Raw genomic sequence first — 20599 nt, forward strand, 5'->3', positions numbered from 1 at the left:
GGTGAAAACGTCTCAATGTCAAGAGCCCTGGAACGAATTTTTCTGTATGAAACTGTGTGTTTTGACAACGAAGTGGAGATCTTTTTTAAATGTTGGAACCTCATTTTATTTTATGTCTTATAGAGTTTATAATGAGTAAAAGATTATATAAGCGTAATAATTCATCTGTAAACCTAGAAATGTACAGCCAATTTTGAAAGAGATGTACCCTAGCTCAGAAAAATGTTATTGAATAGGTTAATGCTGTTGTAATGAAATGCTTCTTTTAATTAAAATTTTAAAAAATTGCTAAATATCAATACCTTTGCATTCTGGGCAAATTTTCCATTAGAGGTCCCATAACAACACAGGCTATTGTCATTACCCTTGGCTGCCCACCAGAACTTGATTATAGCACCCTATTCCTGAAGACAGGCACACTTAAGTGATAAGACATGGAAAAATCAAGCTAGAGCTTAACTGGAGGCTTCTTTGCTGCTGGTTAGCTTTCATAGTGCCAGTAGCTGTTATGCAGGCTGCTAGGGTAGAAAAGCTTTAAAAATCTTCAGTGGCCTCACCAGGCTTCAGTGCAGCAATCTACAGTAATTACTTGCTAGGCAAAATAAGCCCTGTAGTACAATAGTGGCATGATTATTAGAGGCATAACCAATCATTTTCTTTCATTATTCTTAGAAGGTAGCTCCTTACAGACATGTTACACATATTTCCTTGGAATTATGATTAGAAACACAATTTAATACGGAAGACTATTTTTTACCAATTTTGAATGATATATTTCCTTACGTATCATATTACTATAATACCAAAGTCAATGTACAATATAAATTTAGTGTCCTTACATCCATGCAAATAAGATATGTTACAAAGTGTTGGTCTTGAAAATCTGAGTTAAATATCATTAGGGTTTGAATTGGATTTTTTTTAATGAACAAGGATCAATTATTTACCTGTTGAAAATAATTTGTATTTTTAATATTGTTTTTGCTTTTTGTGATATAGGTTAGTTGATTTGTCAAAGACTATTCACAAGTTTATTTTGATTTGTTAAATAAATTATGATATTTTTGAAGCAATCTTTCAAATTAGCCAATTAGCCATGTATTTTTTATGGAAAAGCTTTTAAAATTTTTAAGGAAATTAGAATATGTGTACATTTTTCTGATCCCCTGGAATTTATGTCATATTTGGAAGAACCTCCACATTTGAAATTATAGAGCTATATCTCACTTGTTCAAAAAATCTTTTTTGTATATTTTTATTGAATTTTTGTGTATTTCATACAAAACATCTTAATCATCTTTATACCCCTTCTGCCATCTGTATCCTCTAGATTTCATGCATTCTGTCATTTATATTAAGTCCCATTCAGTCAAGTTAGTGTCCCCTGATATCCCTCAGTGCATGTTAATCCACTGAGGTCTAATCAGTCTATATAGATTCATTCCCTTAAAGGCAATCAGCTCTTCCTAGCCCAATATTAATCAGCTGCCCAATAGTTCTTTGGCTAAGGTTGGGATCTGCTGCACATTTCCACAGTTCTATGCTGGTTTTTGTCTGAGGTTGCATGGTTCTTGTACATGCTGTCACCTTTGCTGTAAGTTCACAAGGTCCCAGGAGCCTGTAAAACAATTTTCATATGGTCATGCACCTCTTATCCTGGCTCTTATAATCTCTCTTTCCCCTCTTTTTCAATGGTCCCTGAGCCCTAGGTGAGTTTAATATAGTAGTCCAGTTCAAGGACACACACCCTCCAGGCACTTATTCTGTATGCTTTGGCCATTCATGATCTTTGTGTTCATTGACCTCTTTTGCATGAGGGAGCTTCATTGATGAGAACTGAGATATGCATTAGTATTCTCTCTATCCCCTTTCCGCTGTGTTCCATGAATCTTAGGTGTAGAAGTTCCATTGTAGCTGTGTCACTTAGGGTTGGGTCTCTCTCAGACACTTATTTTCTGTGTGTGACCACTTGTGGAACTCTGTAATAATCTCTGTCTGTTGAAAAAGAAACTTCTTTGATGGGTGGTGACTGGCATTTTTGTCTGTAAATTTAAGGATCCATATTTAGCAATACTTTATGCTTTATGCATATTTAGTACTTTTTAAAGAAAGTACATTTGTCTAGAAAACTTAGAAATTTCTCTAAGATCTATGACCAGTACAGCCATGTATATTTGGTTATATTTACAAGTACCACACATGAGTTCCCTCCCATTGAGCAGGCTTTAAGTCCAATTAGATAGCTGTTGATTACCCAAAAGATAGAAGTGCCACTACTGCCACAATGTAGTTTGCTGTTCCAGTCATTGTTGTGGTCATTAGATCTTCAAGTTGGAATTGGACCATCAATTAATGTTCTCCCTTACCAATTTGCATATTGTCCTCCAAAACTATGAGAGCTAGTCTTCATGAAGGTGGTTTCTAGGTCAGTTCCAGCTCCATTGCTCCAAGTCTTGTGTCCAAAGTATGTCCTATATTCAGCAATAGGGTCTTACCTTCAAGTTCTGGGAGGCAATCAAGGGCTGTGGCAATAGCCTGTGCTTTGGGAGTCTTTTAGTCTATCCTGGGCAACAGGTCAAAGAGAAATTTTTCCTATCTGGCACTGTTTCTTGTTACATAGGCTTCAGCTATGCAACACATGGATACAGCATGTGTAATTTTTTAGTATTTCATGCATTTTTATGGAAAGATTGTTAAAATGGGTATATATTTTTCTGATCCTCTGGAATTTATGTCATATTTGGAAGAACCCCTTCTTTCCAGCAACTACTTCTATTTTCATTTCATTTTTTATTAATTTGTTGTTTGTTTGTGGCCCACTGCATTTAATTGTTTGCATTCACAAATTATTTGTTCTTTGTGTGTGTGTGTGTGTGTGTGTGTGTGTGTGTGTGTCTGTGTTTGTGTGTTTATTGTTGTTATTGTTGAGACAGAGTCTCATGTAGCCCTGTCTGGTCTCAATATCATTATATATTCAAGGCTGAACTCCTGATCCTCTTGTCTGTAGCTCTCAAGTGCTGGAATTGCAGACATGTACCACCACCTTTGGCACCTTTTCAGATTTTTAAAAACATTATATGTATATATGTGTGTCTGTGCATGGGTATGTGCACATGAGTACAGGTATATAACATGGTCAGAAGAGGGCATTGGATCCTCCCTCTGCAGCTGGAGTTGCAGGTAGTTGTTAGCTCCCCTACACAGGTACTGTTAACTAAACTCAGATCCTCTGGAAGAACAGTATGTGCTCTTAGCTGCTGAGAATGAGCCATCTCTCCAGCACCTCATTCAATTTTTATTATCCAGAGGGTCTAGTTTAATCTAGGTCTGGGGTTTTGTCTGGTTCCTTTTTTGGTTTTTAAACTAAGTTTTTTTTTTCTCTTTAAATTTATTTTTTTTAAGTTTTATAAAATGCTTTTCTTGTATGTATGGAAGAGCAAGATGTAAAACACATGTTTAAAAGAACTTTTCTAAGAATTTGGGTATTTATGAGATAATGACATAAAACAGGGTCACTGAGCCCTCTTGAAAAGGAAGGACTGCTTGGATTACAAAAATGTCAGAGAACTAAGGTCCTAAAAATATCTCTTTTCCAAAGCTCTTCTTGCTCCAAGCTGGAGGGGAGAGAAAGGCTGTCATCTTTCTCTAGCATTTGAGAAATCACATGGTTTAAGTGATGTGAACCGGGAGGACATTCCCAGGATCTGCACTCTTCCTGCTTCTATCTGTGTAACAGGATTCTGTAAACCCTGGCCTGTGTTGGTATCTATGACAGAAAAGGACAACTGCAAACATCTTTCAGTGGTTAATGTTGTAGTAGTGTCTTCAGAGAAATCACCATGTCACTTGACGAACATCCTTGTTGTCTTCTAAGAGGAGCAGTGATGATTACCACATTTTATGGTCAAATAGCAACACATCCTGGGAAATATTTTAAATGTACATAGAGCTGGTTGACATCAGTTAGCCCTGATATAAATTGTGACAATGGACAGCTCTAAAACAGCCAGACATACTCTGATAGTAGGGTACTAGGACCCTAGGAAATGACCTCAAGCATCCTTCTAGTTGGTGAGGTCAAGACCTCATAGATCCACAGAGCTTATAGTAAAAAACAAACCACCAACAGAACACTGTGATCTAGTCTTCTCAGATTTAGATATCAGCATTCAGCCCTGTTTCTTCCAACAGCTGAACTGGTTTTGTTTCTGCATAACTGAAGCTGCAAATTTTCATTTTTCAGGTTTATACAAGCTCACGAGAAAGAGGTGAATAGAATATAGCCCTCCACCCTCAGAGCTCCTTCTTCTCAACATCAACTTTGATATGAATCTTCAAGGTTGCCATATAACTCTTTCAGTCCATCTATAGTCTACCACAGTCCCTAATCTGTTCTCTTTATGATCTCTGGAGCAACCCCACTATCCATTCTGGCAATAGCTCAAATCTCCTAAAGCAAGTTTTGCTTGAGAGAAATATTTTGAGGTCTTTCATTCCTAAGGAATGTTTTTCACAAGGCACCAAGCTATTCTGAACACACCCAGAGTAAATCGCTCCAACTTCATAAACTGAGTAGCATCACTTGCTTTCATCTCCCTAAATACAATTTACTGTCTCACAACTGTGATCTCATGAGGCATCTACACAGAAGAGGTCACACACAGGCTTGCACGTCAGTGATAAATTAGGTTATATCATAGATTTTTGAGACTAGCTACCCAAGACATTAACATATTTGGAGGAAATAGTGTGACTGAACTGTTCCTTTATGGTTTCCTTTTGTTAATGTTGTCTTCAAGTTCATTAAAGACATCTCCTGGGCTTTAAGGTCATTTCCAATTTGCTGCATTCTCTTTGCTTTTTCAATCAGTTAGACAAGTTGACGTAGGAAAGTGATGGGTTCTCATAGAATTTCAATTTTCAGCAACTCAAAAATACCCACCTGGCATCTTGCATTTTGAGTCAAAGTATGACAAAGTGTCTTTTGAAGTTAATGAATGGCCTATCTTATCTACCATATACTACACAGAATTTGAGATCAGAAGAAAGCATCTAAAGTTCATGATAGTTACTGAAAAAAAATTAGGCCTGCTTGTCAGTTTTCAATTCTTCATCTCTACTTCTGTTCTGTTTTCTGTCCCACTACTGACTAAAATTCTATGCTAAGAGGATTCCCTGTTCTTTGTCCAGCAATCCCTTCTGCCTTAGTTTCTTTTCCTGTTGCTGTGATAAAATACCTGACCAAAAGCAACTTAAAGAAGGAAGGGTTTATTTCAGCTCACAATAATACATTGCAGTTCATCATGTTGGGGAAGAGCTTCAGATGTCTGGTTGGTCACATGGCATCCACAATCAAGAAACAGAGCAATGAATTCCTGTGCTCAACTCACTTTATCTTTTTTTTTTTTTTTTCATGCAGTCAAGGACTTCATCCCAGGGAGTGGTGTCACCCACAATTGATGGGACTTTTCATCTCAATTAACCTAATCAAAAATAAAATCCCTCAAAAGCATGCTCAGATGCTAACCTAACCTAGAAAAGCCCTCACAGGTGTACATAGAGGCATATCTCTTAGATCATTATAGATTCTGTCAACTTGACAACAAAACTGACAATCACACTTTCTCCCCACCCCTGCAAGTCAAAGCTATAAGTAACCTTCAGAGGGACAGCTCTGAGAGAGGTGTTGTCAGTCTTAAGGAGCCATTAGAAAAGACTGGAGGATGTTTAGGCATAGATTGCTGATCTTTCTCTCAGAATTTCTGATTCAGTAGACCTAGATGAGACCTGAGTGGATTTTGTTTGATAAGTTCTAGGAGTTTCTAACTAGGCTTGTCTCTAAACCAAAAACGTAGAATTGCTAGCTTAAATCCTAAAACTAGCACTGTTCTGCAAATAATTATCCATGGCTATTGTGGTTTGAATGAGAATGTTCCCCCATAGGCTCCATCTATTTGGACATTTTGTCCCCAGTTGGTGGCGCTGTTTTGGGAGGTCTTAAAGATGTGGCTATGCTGGAGGAAACACATCACTGGAAACAGGCTTAGAGAGTTCTTAAGCCTTGCCAGACCTCTAGTCACTCTCTTGTTTCCTGTGCCTGCTTGAAGATGTAGAGCCTAGCTTCTGCTCCTACTCCAGCTACCTCTGCCACCATGCCTCCCCACCATGATGGACTCTTGCCCCTTGGAACCATAAGCTTAAATAAATTCTTCCTTCTATAAGTTGCTCTGGTCAGTGTTTCTATCACAGCAACAGAAAAGTAACTAATATAATAGCTTTCATTCAAGATAATTTAAATTCTTTTTCAAGGCTCACATTGCTCCACATCAGCTGGTTCTTGACTTATTCTTATATTTTGTCTCTAACTGCCTGTTGCTACTGTTGATAAAAGTTTAGAACCTTGCTCTCCTCCCTCTCTCTCTCTCTCTCTCTCTCTCTCTCTCTCACACACACACACACACACACACACACACATACAGGCATGTGCACAAATGCAAATATTAACCCTAAACAATTAAGCCATTGAAGATTAAGCTTCAAGCCAGACATAGCTTGTTGACTCTTAGTCTAGACCATCCACAAGACGATGAATCTAAACAGCAACTTGTAAGTCAACATCTTTGATATGTCCTTCCCCCAAAGGGGATTTGCAACTATCAAAGGAATTCCACTGAACTTAGCATTGTGAAGTCATTGTAGGCTTATGTTGTTTCTTTTGCACAGACAGAACAGTATATAAAAGTCCTGGTGCACAAGTAGGTGATCAAAAATTAGACAGTAAAATAATTAGAAATTAATGAATTTGCTACCTCTAAAATATCTCATTTAATTCAATCAATAATCCACTTCATCACATTTATTTAATTTTTTAGTGAAAGTGTTAACCAGGCAGCTCACCAAATTGCTGAAAATCTAACCTTTGTCCTTACTGAACTGAGCTGATTTCCACACAGCAGTGCTCTTATTTTAAATCCCAGAAAGACTATTTGGCCTTCCTGCTCTGGGACCAGATAAGCCTGTCTGACCTTTGACAAGGGTAGTGGGATCCTTCTTTGAAGTAGCCTCCCGCTAGACGACTTCTGCTACTTTTTGCGAACAAAGTGTTCTACCCCTTCCTCCCCAAGTGCCCTGCCTGTCTGTCTACCACAGCTCCCATTGCTGTGCTCAGCAGTGGCTTATTTTGGCTATCAGACTAGAAGCTTATCCAGCTCAGAGAACTGGACTCAGTCATCTCTGAGCTCATCAGAAAACCAGTAGGGGCATAATACATACTTCTTGAAATGAACTTTTAGAAAAGATGGCTAAATATTGGCTGCCGGCTTACAGAGTTCACAGTCTCCTTTGTAATATAGTGTTATGCATTCCTCTGAGCCTCTTCCATGGGGCTTTAGGTTCAGTGCCCAGTGCCACAGGTACAAGGAAGAAACAGCTCTCTTACTTATTAGCTACGTGTCTACATGGGATGTTAAACCCAATAGTGCATGCCTTTAACCCCAATACTCTGGAGGTAAAGGCAGACAGATCTCTGTGAGATAGAGAGAAGTTGAGCAGCCTGATCTATATAGTGTGCTCCAGGCCAGGAGGAGTAGGAAAAGGAGGACGAGGGGGAGGAGGAGAAGGATGAGGAAGCCATGTGGGCAATGGAAGTAAAAGACCAGTGCTCCACTGATAATATAGCTTTTAATTCATTTTTTCTGTGTGGGGGAGGGCATGTCAAGATGCACCTATGAAGGTCAGCGGGCAACTTGTACTGGTCAGTTCTCCCTTTTAACCACATGGTCACAGGTAATGGAACTCAGGTCATTAGTTTGATGGCAAGCACCTTTACTGGCTGAACTAGCTCATTGGCCCACTCCTGGAGATTTTCTTGATACTTTCTATGTCTTTCATTATCCCTTGTAATTAAAACTGCTTTAGAAAGAAAGAATGTTTATGCACAACCAAGAGACTTGGCCACATACAAGGAAGCTAGAAGTATATACATACAAGCAAACATACATATGTACATACACACACATATATACATATATATGTATAAAATGCTTTTAAACAAAAACCAAGAAAAGAGTTTGCTTTCTTGTAATAATTAACCTGTTGTGGTGGTTTGAATGAAAATGTCCCCCACAGGCTCCAAGTATTTGGACATTTTGTCCCCAGATGATGGCACTATTTTGGGGGGTTTTAGAAGGTGCAACCATACTGGAGGAAGCACATCACTGGGGGCGGGCTTAGAGAGTTCTTAAGCCTTGCCAGCTCTCCAGTTGTGCTCTCTTGCTTCCTGTGCCTGTGTGATGATTTGAGAGCTTCACTTCTGCTACTCCTGTGCCAGCCACCTCCAGCCACCATGCCTCCCTGCCATGATGGACTGTAATTCCCCTGGAACCATAAGCTCAAATAAACTCTTCCTTCTGTAAAGTGCTTTGGTGAGTGTTTCTATCACAGCAACAGAAAAGTGACTAATACAAATGTCAACTTTCCAAAATTTAGAATCCTGGGAAGAGAGTCTTAACGGAGGGATTTCCTTCATCGGGTTGGCCTGTGAGTTTTTCTGGAGGGGATTTTCTTGACTGTTAATTGGTGTGGGAAGCCCCTCTCTGAATGTGTGTGGTACCACTACATGGGCTAAGCCTAGAGCCATATAAGAGTGAGGAAAGCTAGTGACAACAAGCAAGCAAGGAATATCTGTTTTCTCTGCTCTTGAGTATGACCAGCTGCTTGAGTTCCCACCTTGACTTCCTTGAAATGACGAATTGTAACCTGGAATATGAGCCAAATAAACCTTTTACTCCTCTATGTTGCTTTTGATAATGGTGTTTTGTCACAGCAGTATGGATGAATTTAGAATACACACTTATACATATACATATATACATTCTCATGCACTATATACACATACACAAGTACACAAACACATACAAACACAGAGAGGGAGAGGGAGAGGGAGAGGGAGAGGAGAGAGAGAGAGAGAGAGAGAGAGAGAGAGAGAGAGAGGGAGAGAGAGAGAGAGAAACTATTGATTTTAATGCCCAGGCTGTTACCATATAAGTGACCCAAAACTTGGCTCAGGCCTTTCTCCACCTCAATGCTAGCTATTCTAAGACTGCTCCCTTGTAGCCTGCCTAACCTAGATGTAGGAGTGATTATTCTCAGTGAGCACTCCTCAGAGGCTCTGTCCACATACCTCCCTACCACTCCTGAGACCCTGCAAGGAGTGTGAACTCACCTCATAGTCAATGTCCAACGCATCCGTCTCACCCTTGGTCCGGAAGTGCTGTGTGTGCTTGTCCACTGTGAAGTTCACCTGCCTGCCCACCCGCTCGAGGAGGACTGAGTGCCAGTGCTGGTCATCCAGGAGGCTACCCAGGGTAGCCAAGGGAGGACTGCTGATGAGCCGGGCTTTGCTGTCATCTGTAGAGGGGAGGAAGGCAGGATGGTATCTGAGTGCAGGATAGCTTCAAATCCGGCCTATCAACAGCAAGATTGTGGAAGCTTTCTTCTGCAGTGTCAGCTTACCCTGTCCTAAATGTATCTTAGAAGGATAGTTTTCCCTCTACAGGCCACCACCACGCAAGGCTTCTACAGAAATAACTCAGGTTTTTCCCTCAGACTCCAGAACCCAGTTTGACCTCAAACAATATATACTTTTACTTCCCGTCAGGGAGTGAATGTTTGTTGGACTTCAACAACCAAGTGTGAAAAAAACATTACCATTACCATATTTGCCACAGGAATAAGACTGAAAAGAGTTTTCACATTTAGAAACACACACACACACACACACACACACACACACACACACATGGACTGAAAAGAGTTTTCACATTTAGAAACACACACACACATGCACACACATACACACACACACACATACACACACACACACACACGGCTGAAGACATGGCTCAGCAGTTAAGAGCACTGGCTGCTCTTGCAAAGAACCCTGGTTCAGTTACCACCACCTATTGGTAGCTGACTCCGGTTCCCCTATAACTCCAGTTCCAGGAGATCCAATGCTCTTTTCTGCCCTCCATATACACCAAGCATGCAGGTGATGCACTTAAATACATGTAAACAAAACACTCATCCACATAAAAATTTTTAAATCTTTTTTAAAAATTACACATTCTTTGTGTGTTGTAAGTGGAGAAAGCTGGGAAGGAAGGGTGACCTCGGCATAAGTAAGTGAAGAAAGTGGCCATGCAGAGTGTGTCTATGTGGGAAAATCATTCCAGCTCCAAAAGTTGAGTGCTTTCTCTGTCAGCTACGTCTTTCCACCCAAAATTACCACCGCTAACACTCAGAATTTGTCACAACCTTAAATGCAACCAGTCATGACTGATATATAAACATGGTTAAACATGGTTAAAGTTTACATTTAGTTATTGTATATGTGTATACCACAGTCACATGTAGAGGTCAGATAATAACCTGCCAGAGATGGTTCTTTCCTTCCATCATGTGGATCCCCTGGAATTAATTCAGGTTGTCAGACTTAGCAGTAAGCAACTTTACCCATCGAGCCATCTCACAGGCCCCTGATACATAAATTTTAATTTGGGGGAATATTTAGTGCTCCCAACCCCTTAGAAAATGAAAGCCAAATGTGTCTATCTCTCCTCTCCCCTGCAGTGTGTCATCGCCACCTGCACCTCCCAGCCTGTGCACTGTGTGACATTCATGAGGCAAGGGTTGCTACGCCTACCTCCAGTATGGCCCTAAGTCACTGTTTCACTGATTAATAACTCCTGGCTTACAGCAGGAGTGGGAATGGGGATACCAGACTTAGCATAATTGGATAATGTGAGCTGGTAAATTAATGTTTGATTCTATTTTGTTGGTTTACTATTTATTTATTCTACAAGTTTTGAATTCTCACCATTTGTCAGATTATGCTAATATATTAATAAATGCTTCAATTTTCTTCTTTCTCCCTCTCTGTCTCCTTTTCTCCTTCCCACCCTCCCTCTGAAGGACACTGTAATCTAGCTGAACATGTTACATCTAAAGGGGGCACAGAGGTGGGGTTTTAACCCTCGTGGTTGCAGTGCAGGTGTCCTAGAGAAAGAACAATAAGGACAGAAGGTAACAGATGCATGGCACAGGGCAGCAAGAAGCTGTTAGACCCAAGAAGAAGGGTTCACTGAGCAGGAGGAGCTGGTGCCCAGGCTGGCGTGGCAGGGAGTGGCATTGTTCAGTAGAGCAATGCTGGCTGGCAGATTTGGCCCCACCTTCCAGGACCCTGTATGTGAAGTTGCTGCATTCAAGTTTTATTTTTAAGGAATAAGAACCATGGATGACCTGGAAATCAGATAGTAATGGTTCAGATTAACACTGAAGAAAGGTTTTATCTGCAGCTACATGAGAATTTGATTTTTGCTGTCAAACCAACCTCTTTATAGATTCTACCTTTAAAAATCCTGATATAATTTATGAGAGCACACAGTCTCACAGTTAAAAATTATATTTCTTAGTAATTTCAATACATTTCAATACTCTTTAAATTTTTACTTTATTTATTATTTTTATTTTATGTGTACAGTGTATTGCCTGCATGTGTTTAAGTGCACCTGTGTTGTGCAATGCCCACAGAGGTTAGAAGAAGGCATTGGATCACCTGGAACTGGAACTATGGACAAATGTTAACCACCACGTGGGTGGTGGGACTCAAACCCGGGTCCTTTGCAAGAACAGTCAGTGCTGTTAACCACTGAGACATCTCTCCAGCCTCCTTGTTTAAAATTTTTTATGTGTGTATGAGCACGTGTCTGCGAGTGTGTGAGTGTGGGTGTGCATATGCCAGGATGTGCTTGTGAATGTCAGAGATAACCTGTGGTGTTGGTCTTCATCTTCCATCTTCTTTGACACAGGGCCTCTTGTTTTTCACTATATACCGCAGGCAACTGGCCCCTGAGCCTCTGGGGACTCTCCTGTCTCTGCTGCCCATCTTGCTGTAGGAGAGCTAGGATTGCAGACATGCATGCTGCTGTTATATAAAGCATCATGTGGGTGCTGTGGGTGCTGGACAACCAAACTCAGGTCTTCACATTCCTGTGGCAAACTTTACCCATTGTTTTATCTCCCCAGCCCATTTAGTTTGGATGGACTTGAAAAACTCCTCATTTTTATTTCATTCTTTTTACCTACTTTCTCTGATCTTTGCCTATTTAGGATTAACCCAAATAAGATTTTTCCACCAATTTGCATTTAAATCCACTTTTTGTAATATGAATTTTGATGTTATCTTTTTTACTGGGTTTTTTGATGTTGCTTTTCTCTTTCATTTGCTTTATTCAAGATATTTTTCTGTTGAAAATCCATTATTTTTGAGATGAAAAAATGGCTCACCAGTCTAAAGCATTTCTTGTGCAAGCAGGAGGGCAGGAGTTTGATCTCTGGAAATGCAGGCAAATACTTGGTGGGCACAATGGCCCACCCATAATTCTAACCCTGGAAGTGGAAACAGGGGATCCCCAGAGCAAGCTGGCTAACAAGTATAGCCACATCACTGAGTGCTGAGTTTGATGGAGAGACCCTGCCTCAATGAATAAGGTCAAAGAGCAATCTAGGATGAGTCCAAACATCAATGGCAGGCCTCTATGTCAGGTGCACACATGTTGCATGTGCGCCCACACACATGCTCCCACACACATGGAAAAAACATGCACACATATGCATGTCACAGCACATATGAAAAAGTGAGAACAGAAAGAAGAAAATCCATTGTATCTCTTCTGTTTAAACTGCTTCAGGATTTCAGGTATGGTGTAGAAGTTCATCCTTGCTCCAAGTCCACAGGGGAAACCTCCCAGGGTTTTTACCATTAATTCATTTTGGATTTAATCTGCTATGCAATGTGAGACCAAGTTCTCTATTTTAGTTTCAGGTGGTTCATTCTCTCTGAAATCCTCTACTACAAAACCCCTGGATCAGTACTTATAGTTCCTAATGATCAGATATAGGAAGTCTGGTTGCTCAGCTGAAGAGGCAGGTTGGTTACGACCATTATATCAAACTGCTCTCTGCACATAGACTTTAAATCCCGAACCTTTAAGTAGAAGGTCTGCAGCATCTTCTTGTAACCTCACCCTCACAATCAGCATTATTTGATTTCAGAACTCCTGAATTGGAAGGTGAGAAGCCTAGTGAATGCAAAGCCCAACCCTACTCTCCTGAAATACAAAGCCAGCTCTTCCCTGTCCTACCCTTACAAAATCCACTGCTTTCCTTCCATCCTCTATGTCTGCTCTTATCATTTTAAGACTTGGGAATCACAAAAGAGTGCATCTGCTTAAATAGTGACCAAGTCTTGCTCACTTTGCTTGATGAAGCCATGGGCCTTAACTAACACATAGCCATGAAGTGATCATGAACACATAAAGCCATGTGTTGAGCCTTCCTCAAAAGTGGATTAACACTGGACCCTGTTTATCTTGTTCATTTCCTTAGCCAACATTTTTACTCCCTGAAGAGAATAAAACATTGAATCTTATCAATCTCTTGGAAAAATATGTCAATAACAATTAAAGAGCTTTAAAATGCTTAGAAATTTTAAACCTAGTTATCCACTTTCTGGAAATACATTCTAAATTAAAATCCACAAAAAATAAAATGTCTAGTGATTAAATATTTAGAGAGAATGTTGAATAGTTTAGAAAGGGATAAAAAAATACCTTAAATACATGTAAAATAGCCAAATAGAATATTTCATATCTATCAAAGTAGCATTTATGAAGTAGTTGTATCATTTAAAAATTTATGTAATGATAACAACCTTTTCGATAAAATAAAAGCTAAACCTAATAAATATATTTAGTAACTTCTGCTTCTCTGATACACAATGCATATATGTAGAATAGAGATGTATAGGGGCTGGAGAGATGGCTCAGCAGTTAAAATCACACTGCTTTTCTTACAGAAGACCACAACACCCACATGGCAGCTAACAACCATCTATAACTCCAGTTCCAGGGGGATCTGACACCCTCTGTGGGCACTGCATGAGATGGGTGCACTTACAAACATGCAGGCATAGCACTCATACACATTAAATAGAAATAAAATAAATAAATTGAGAAAGTCTAAGAAGAAACGTTCAGACTAAACACAGCTATGAAAAAAGAAAAAAGTAAAGATTATAAACTATGAGCTGATAAAGCTCAAAAATACACTAGCCATAATATCAAATGTTTTTTCTTCTGTATCTTAGAATGAGAATAACTATTTTTGATAAGCAGAAAAAGGAGCTTCATTAAAATTACAACCGTAAGTCTGCTTAGTTGATTGATCGAAAGCAATGTATCAATAATAAGCAAATTTTTGAATTCTATTCAATTACGAGAGGTTTTGTTTGTATCTGTCAGGCAGTTTTGGGGATGACCCATGGTGTTGAACATGTTGGACACATTGTTAATATCATCTACACTGAGTTATGCCCATATTCACGTTGACTTTTTATAACATTTATGTAGGGGAAATGTGAGTTTGAGCATGCAGTGGTGTGCACATGGAGGTCAGAGGAAAACCTGTGGAAGTGGATTATCTCCTTTCATCATGTGGGACCAAAGAATTGAACCCAAGTCATCAGGCTTTGTGGCAGGTGCTATTAGCAGTGGAACCATCTCACTCACCCAGAAGTTTATTTTTTAATTGACCCCTAAAAAGGAAGATATAAATAAATTCTATTTGCCCTCTCCTTAGTTATTCTACAGTAAAACTCAGATATCTCATGTTAAAGCAAGTGAAAATTGGATTGATAAAACAACTGCAAAAACAGAAAAAAATTACTGCTATTTGTGGGTGAGTTTAGACTTTATCTATGGAGAAAGAATACGTGCCTATGAAACTTTGCCCAGAAATCTTCATTATTGTTGAAATTATGATAAAACTCAGTTCTTAGGACATTACCAAAGTTTTATCAAGGAATATCTGTTTCAGGTTTTATCTGAGTTGCACTTGATGTCCAGTTTCTTCTTTAATGAGTTTCCAGTTTGTTATAAAACTGAAAAAAACACAAATGATAAAACTACAAAGAAGCTACCTTTTGAGCCAGAAACACAAAGGAAATATATTTCTAATTAAATAAAGTTTTCATTTGGTTTGAAAATTATATAAGTCCTAATTATATAAATACTTATAACAAATAAAGGAAACTTGAAATATTTGCCTTATTTTTATTTAATGTTTTATTTTTATTGATTTATTCATTTGTGTGTGTGTACTCATGTGCACATGTGTGTGTACATGTGTGCAGGTACCAACGAAGGACAGAAAAGTGCACTGAATACCCTAGAGCTAGAGTTATAGGTGGTTATTAGTCACCTGATATTGGTTCTGGGAACTGACTTAGGTCCCCGTCCCCTCCAAGAGCAACAATGCTCTTAATGACAAGTGAGCTATCACTCCAGCCCCAATGTTTTCATTCTAACTTCTTTTTTCCATTTTTCCCTTAACCTGAGGTCTAGATAGCATATCAATCCCTCCCTTTTGCCCAGAACTTACTTTTTCTATTAAAGGACATTATATTGGATTGTTTTAGCCCAAATTCTTGTCTTAATGAAATCTTTGTTTTATCTTCACTTTCCAATCTTAGATGATGCTTTAACTTTCTCAATTTGGATTTCAGGTGACAGAGAAAAGGGGGATAAGAACTCCCTTAAGATGGCATTTCAATGGGAAAAACATTCACTCTTGGAACGGTCTTGATTTAGTGTTTATAAAATAGTGCGCACTTCTGTTAAGTTCCTCATGCTTGCTTCCATCTGATTTTCAGAACTGTCCTTTCCTCTTTTTAATCTTCCAACTATCACTATTAGTGTTCACATAAGCTCTTTTACATTTCTTAATTTTATATGTGACTATGTGTGTGTTTATTTTGGTGTTTATGTGTGTGTGTAGGTACACATTCATTTGAGTATGTGTATGTGTATCTGGAGGCTAGAGGTCAATCTCAGATGTCATTCCATAAGTGCTGTCCTTGTTTTTTGAGACAGGCTTGATGCTTATTGATTGGCATAGGCTGGTTGATCAGCTAGTGAGTCTCAGGGATCCACCTGACTCTGCTTTCTCAGTGCTGGGATTATAAGTGTTATAGTATTATAAATGTTAGTATTATAAGTGTTATAAGTATTATAAATACTTCAAATATTTTATTTTGCATCTGCCTATGTGCATGTGTGTGCAGGTACCTGTGGAGATTAGAAGAGAGTGTCAGTTCCACTGGAGCTGGAGTTACAGGAGGTTGTGAGTCACCTGATATGAGTGCTGGGTCCTCTGCAACACCAGCAACTGCTCTTAACTGCTAAGTTATCTCTCCAGAACCATCTATACACTATTTCAATCACCCATGAACATAATTCAGAGAAAATGGTCAAAAAGAATTAGGATTGCCACTAAGCTCCATCTAACGCCAAAGCTATTATCCTCTCCATCATTCCTACTGGAAAAGTAAGTGATATTTCTGTTCCTCCCTGTTTCTCTGTTTTACTGTCTTTATTCTAGGCCTGATGCTTGTAAGCTATGCTTCTTAGTGGAGGTGGAGGGTCTCAGGAAAGAAATTGATGAGTTAGAGCATAGAGTTGCAGGAAAGGAAAGCAGTGTATTACAAAGAAGAAGGACATGAGTAAGAAAACAAATTTTATCTCCATAGGCTACAGAAAGGCACTCCTCTGTGAATTCATTCTTATAGGCAGGAATCAAAATTGGTCTCCTAAGGACCCAAGTGAGAACCCTGAACACAGCAAAGTCATTCCGGTTGGCTTAAAGAGCCCCCACGCCCACCACCCCAAAACCAGGATAAATCTCTATGTATCACTGAAGCAATGAAGTGCGAGTCTTTTATCATTGAGAAATTTGTAGATATTAATGAATGGAAATGCTATCCAGTATGAGTAGTTCACTCCTTCACCCTGATTTGAGTCTATTTTTCTGTGACTTTGCCTTCATATAAAAGTGTATTTATGATGGGTTTATGTGATATGACTTGAATAGAGTGTGGGTGCTGTGTTTTAATTAATATTTCAAAGTTTTTAGCTAAGTAGAAATGCCTTTAAAAACAAGAAATGGCAAGTTCAAATTTTAACCCAGTAGTGTTCAGATCATCACCCAGCTCTTGGTTAGTGATGGTTAATAGTGATTGTCAACTTGACAAAGTGTGAAATAACCTAGGAGCAAAAATCTGGGCATGCCTATTAAAGAGTTTCTAGACCGGGTTAACTGAATTGAGCTGGGAAGACCCACTGTAAATGCAGGCAGCTCCATTCCATTGACTGGGGGCTTGTACAGAACAGGAAGGAGAAAGTCAGCTGAGTGTCGACATTTATCTCTCTTTCCATGACTGTGGATGCAATGTGGCCAGCTGCTTCCAGCTCCTGTTACTGTGCCTTCCCCAACACTCTACCTTCAGAGTACAAGTCAAAATAAACCTTTCCTTTGTTAAGTCATTTTTGTCATAGCAACAAGAAAAGTAGCGAATACAGAGCTGCACCTGTCCTTATTTCATAATCAATGGAATTTATGAAGAATGTGGCACACCTATTGCTATTTTCACTGTCTAAAATAGCTATGTCATGATCAAGTTCAGGCAACTCAAGGTTTTCTTGAACTATCCATTCTCACAACATAACATGTGAGTACTAATTGACTGATAGTTCATACTTTGCTGTTTATTGAAGGCATATAGTATCTTAGTTTTCAATGTTACAGTGCTGGATAGGATTTGAAGAGCATTTTGATCCATTTTTTCCAGGTATGTAATCATGTGATCTTATGCAACTAATAAGGTATCATGGAATGGTTTTAGAAATAATATATAAGGAGACTCAGGATGTAGATCAATTTCTAGAGTATTAGCCTAGCATCCACGAGGCCCTGGGTTTAGTCCCCAGTACTCTGTAAACTGGGCATGTGGTACATGCCTGTGATCTTAGTAGTTGGGAGGTACAGGCAAGAGGATCCAGAATTCAAGATCATCCTCAGCTACATAGAAACTTTGAAGCCAGCCTGGGCTATGTGAGACTGTTTTACAATAAAACACAGCAAAATAAAAACAAAAAGAAATAATGTGCAGAACTGTCATGTGACTTAAAATCTATATATACACATAGATTTAAGTGGTTGAGGGCACTGTCTCAAAAAGTAGCAAATTGAAAAATATGCCTTTCAAGAGACATGGTAAAAACATTTCATAAATATGCGTTAGTTGACTCAATAAAGTCCCTGAAATTCAGAAGAGCTACAAAGTAAATGGCAACTGGACTCTACAGGATATGAAAATTCACGGATGTCTTGAAAAGGAGTTCATGCAGTCCAGGGCTTCAACCTCAGAACCCTACACTTCGATCCAAAGGATTTTCCTCTCTACAAATGTTTGTTCTAGTGTAAGACTGTCAGTGTATCATAGCTGTGTATGCTGGGGCTCGCCCACACATTCTGCTTCAGTTCAAAGACACTGAACTTTTGTAAGGAAGAGAGTGACCCGCATGCTCTATTGATGTCTTGTTTAGTACTTAACAACATTTCCCCAGTCACGTAGTTCCTCTGCTCTTTGATTCTCAATCTGCCTATGTGGTTCTGGCTGTTGTAATTCTACAGAGGGCAGATTGCCATGGGCAATCAGAGTGAAGTCTTGTGAATGCTGGGAGGGGGAATTGCTCTAATGCCTGATGGATTGAAGAGTGAAATATCATTCCTGTTTAGTAATTCTAAAAAAAAGAATCTATGTTCCACCCTTGGAAAGTAGGCCAAGGGCAACTACCTGGTTAAATTTCATCATAGAACCACTTCTGACCAAATGCCACAGCACAGGCAACTAGAAAGTGCAAATTGGAAATTTATTAGTGTCACTTGGACAGCAGTGTACTATGTATGTCTCCAAGTATTTTTATTTTGTACATGTGAATTATGTGAATGTGTAGAGAAGGGCAATAAGCTCCTCGATTGCTCTCCACTTGGCTCTGCTTCCCCAATGCTGAGATTAAATTCACAGCCCACCATGTCTGAATTTTTATATGGGTTCTGGGGATTGAACTCAGGTCCTTGTTTACATGGCAAGAAATTTACCAACTAGTCATCTCCCCAGACCCCAGTTTATATTTCATCTAATATGTTAGGTGTCTATTTTGTATGTTAAACTAGAAAACCTCTAGGGGTTTTTCTGACATCTTTTCCTATATTCAGTATAGAGGCCAAAAAGATACTTGGAAATGCCACAAAATAAAGACCCACCTTGTTCGCCATTGGGAGTGGGCTTGCAGCAGTCTTGATTTTTTTATGTCTCTCCCCTTTTTAAATTTCTTTTATTATTTTTACTTTATGTGTATGAGTATATTGCTTGCATGTAGGTAGGTGCACCTGTGTCCTGCAATGTCCATGGAGGTCAGAAGAGAGCTCAGATACCCTGGAACTGGAATTATGGATGGTTGTTAGCCACCATGTGGGGGCTGGGAACTAAACCAAGGTCCTCTGCAAAAGAAGTCAGTGCTCTTAAACACTGAGTCATCTTTCCAGCCCCTCTGTCTCTCCTCTTAATTACTAAAATATAGTTGGCTCTAATTTCTTTCTAGTCTTCCATGTAAATTGAATGTATACATCCTACTATATCTTTCTTCCCTATTTGTTGCTAAGTGCTAGACAGTAGTTCCCTCCTTCCTCTTCAAATTAATAAATATTAAATGTCTTGTATTAAACGGCCACTATAAGGACTGCAAGATGTTTCACTGGGTAAAAGCTTTTGATGTTAAATCTCATGACCTGAGTTCAATCACTGAGAACTTCATACATGGTGGAAAGAGAGAACCATTTCCAAGAAGTTGTCCTCTGACTCCACTCATATGTCATGGCACATCCCAAAACATAAATAAATAAATAAATAAATAAAATGTGGCAAAAAATAAAAAATTTAAAGACCAGCCACTTACTTTTCCCTCCAACATACCTCTTTTATGTTTTATTTGATTTTTCTACAGAACAGTTCATCTGGTTTTCCTCTGTACCTGTAGGAAGTACACTCCCACCTTCTGTGCCATATGAATCCTTCCTTCCTTCCATAAGAAGGCATGTGAGACTCTCTACCTTAGTCCTGGGATAAGAAGTTGGGTACAGTGAATGCAGACCTGACTTAATGAAGTAAGCCAAGATGGAGCCAACCTACAGAGGGAGGCAGACATCCTAACTACAATACACAGAAAGGTGTTCTTAACAAATTATATGTTATTTTACAACTTAAGGAAAACAAAAATGAACAAGGGAAGGCCCAGCAACCTAGATATTTCCAATTCACATATATTACCTCATACTAAGAGGAACAAAACACTTAAAATGTTCTCTTCTCCATTTTTTAACTAACACCTTTCTTAAACATGCCCAATTATGATCTTATGAGCATGTTCATTATCATGGGTGTTTGTTTAAAGTTTTTTTAAGTTACTTAAGAATTTCAGTGCTAAATATATATATGTATATGCCAGCTTCCTTACAAATTACTGGTCAGCTGGCCTAGACAAATCAATTATTTTCAGGTTCAATAAGAGACCCTGGTGCAAAAAATAAGGTGGAGGGGCTGGAGAGATGACTCAGTGGTTAAGAACACTGGTTGTTCTTGCAG

At 39.1% G+C, this 20599-nt stretch overlaps 1 protein-coding gene across 1 annotated transcript in view; it reads right to left on the minus strand.

Annotated features, from left to right (window-relative positions):
* Positions 1-20599, minus strand: part of LOC103732320 (contactin-associated protein like 5-1-like) — a 219275-nt gene that overhangs the window by 163227 nt on the left and 35449 nt on the right. The window contains exon 3 of the mRNA XM_008830876.1: positions 9224-9408. Within this exon, the coding sequence (XP_008829098.1) occupies positions 9224-9408 (185 nt within the window). The remainder of the gene's footprint in view (positions 1-9223; positions 9409-20599) is intronic.

This window comes from Nannospalax galili, unplaced genomic scaffold, assembly GCF_000622305.1.
Source record: "Nannospalax galili isolate Female #2095 unplaced genomic scaffold, S.galili_v1.0 scaffold633, whole genome shotgun sequence".
Classification (NCBI taxonomy): Eukaryota; Metazoa; Chordata; class Mammalia; order Rodentia; family Spalacidae; genus Nannospalax; species Nannospalax galili.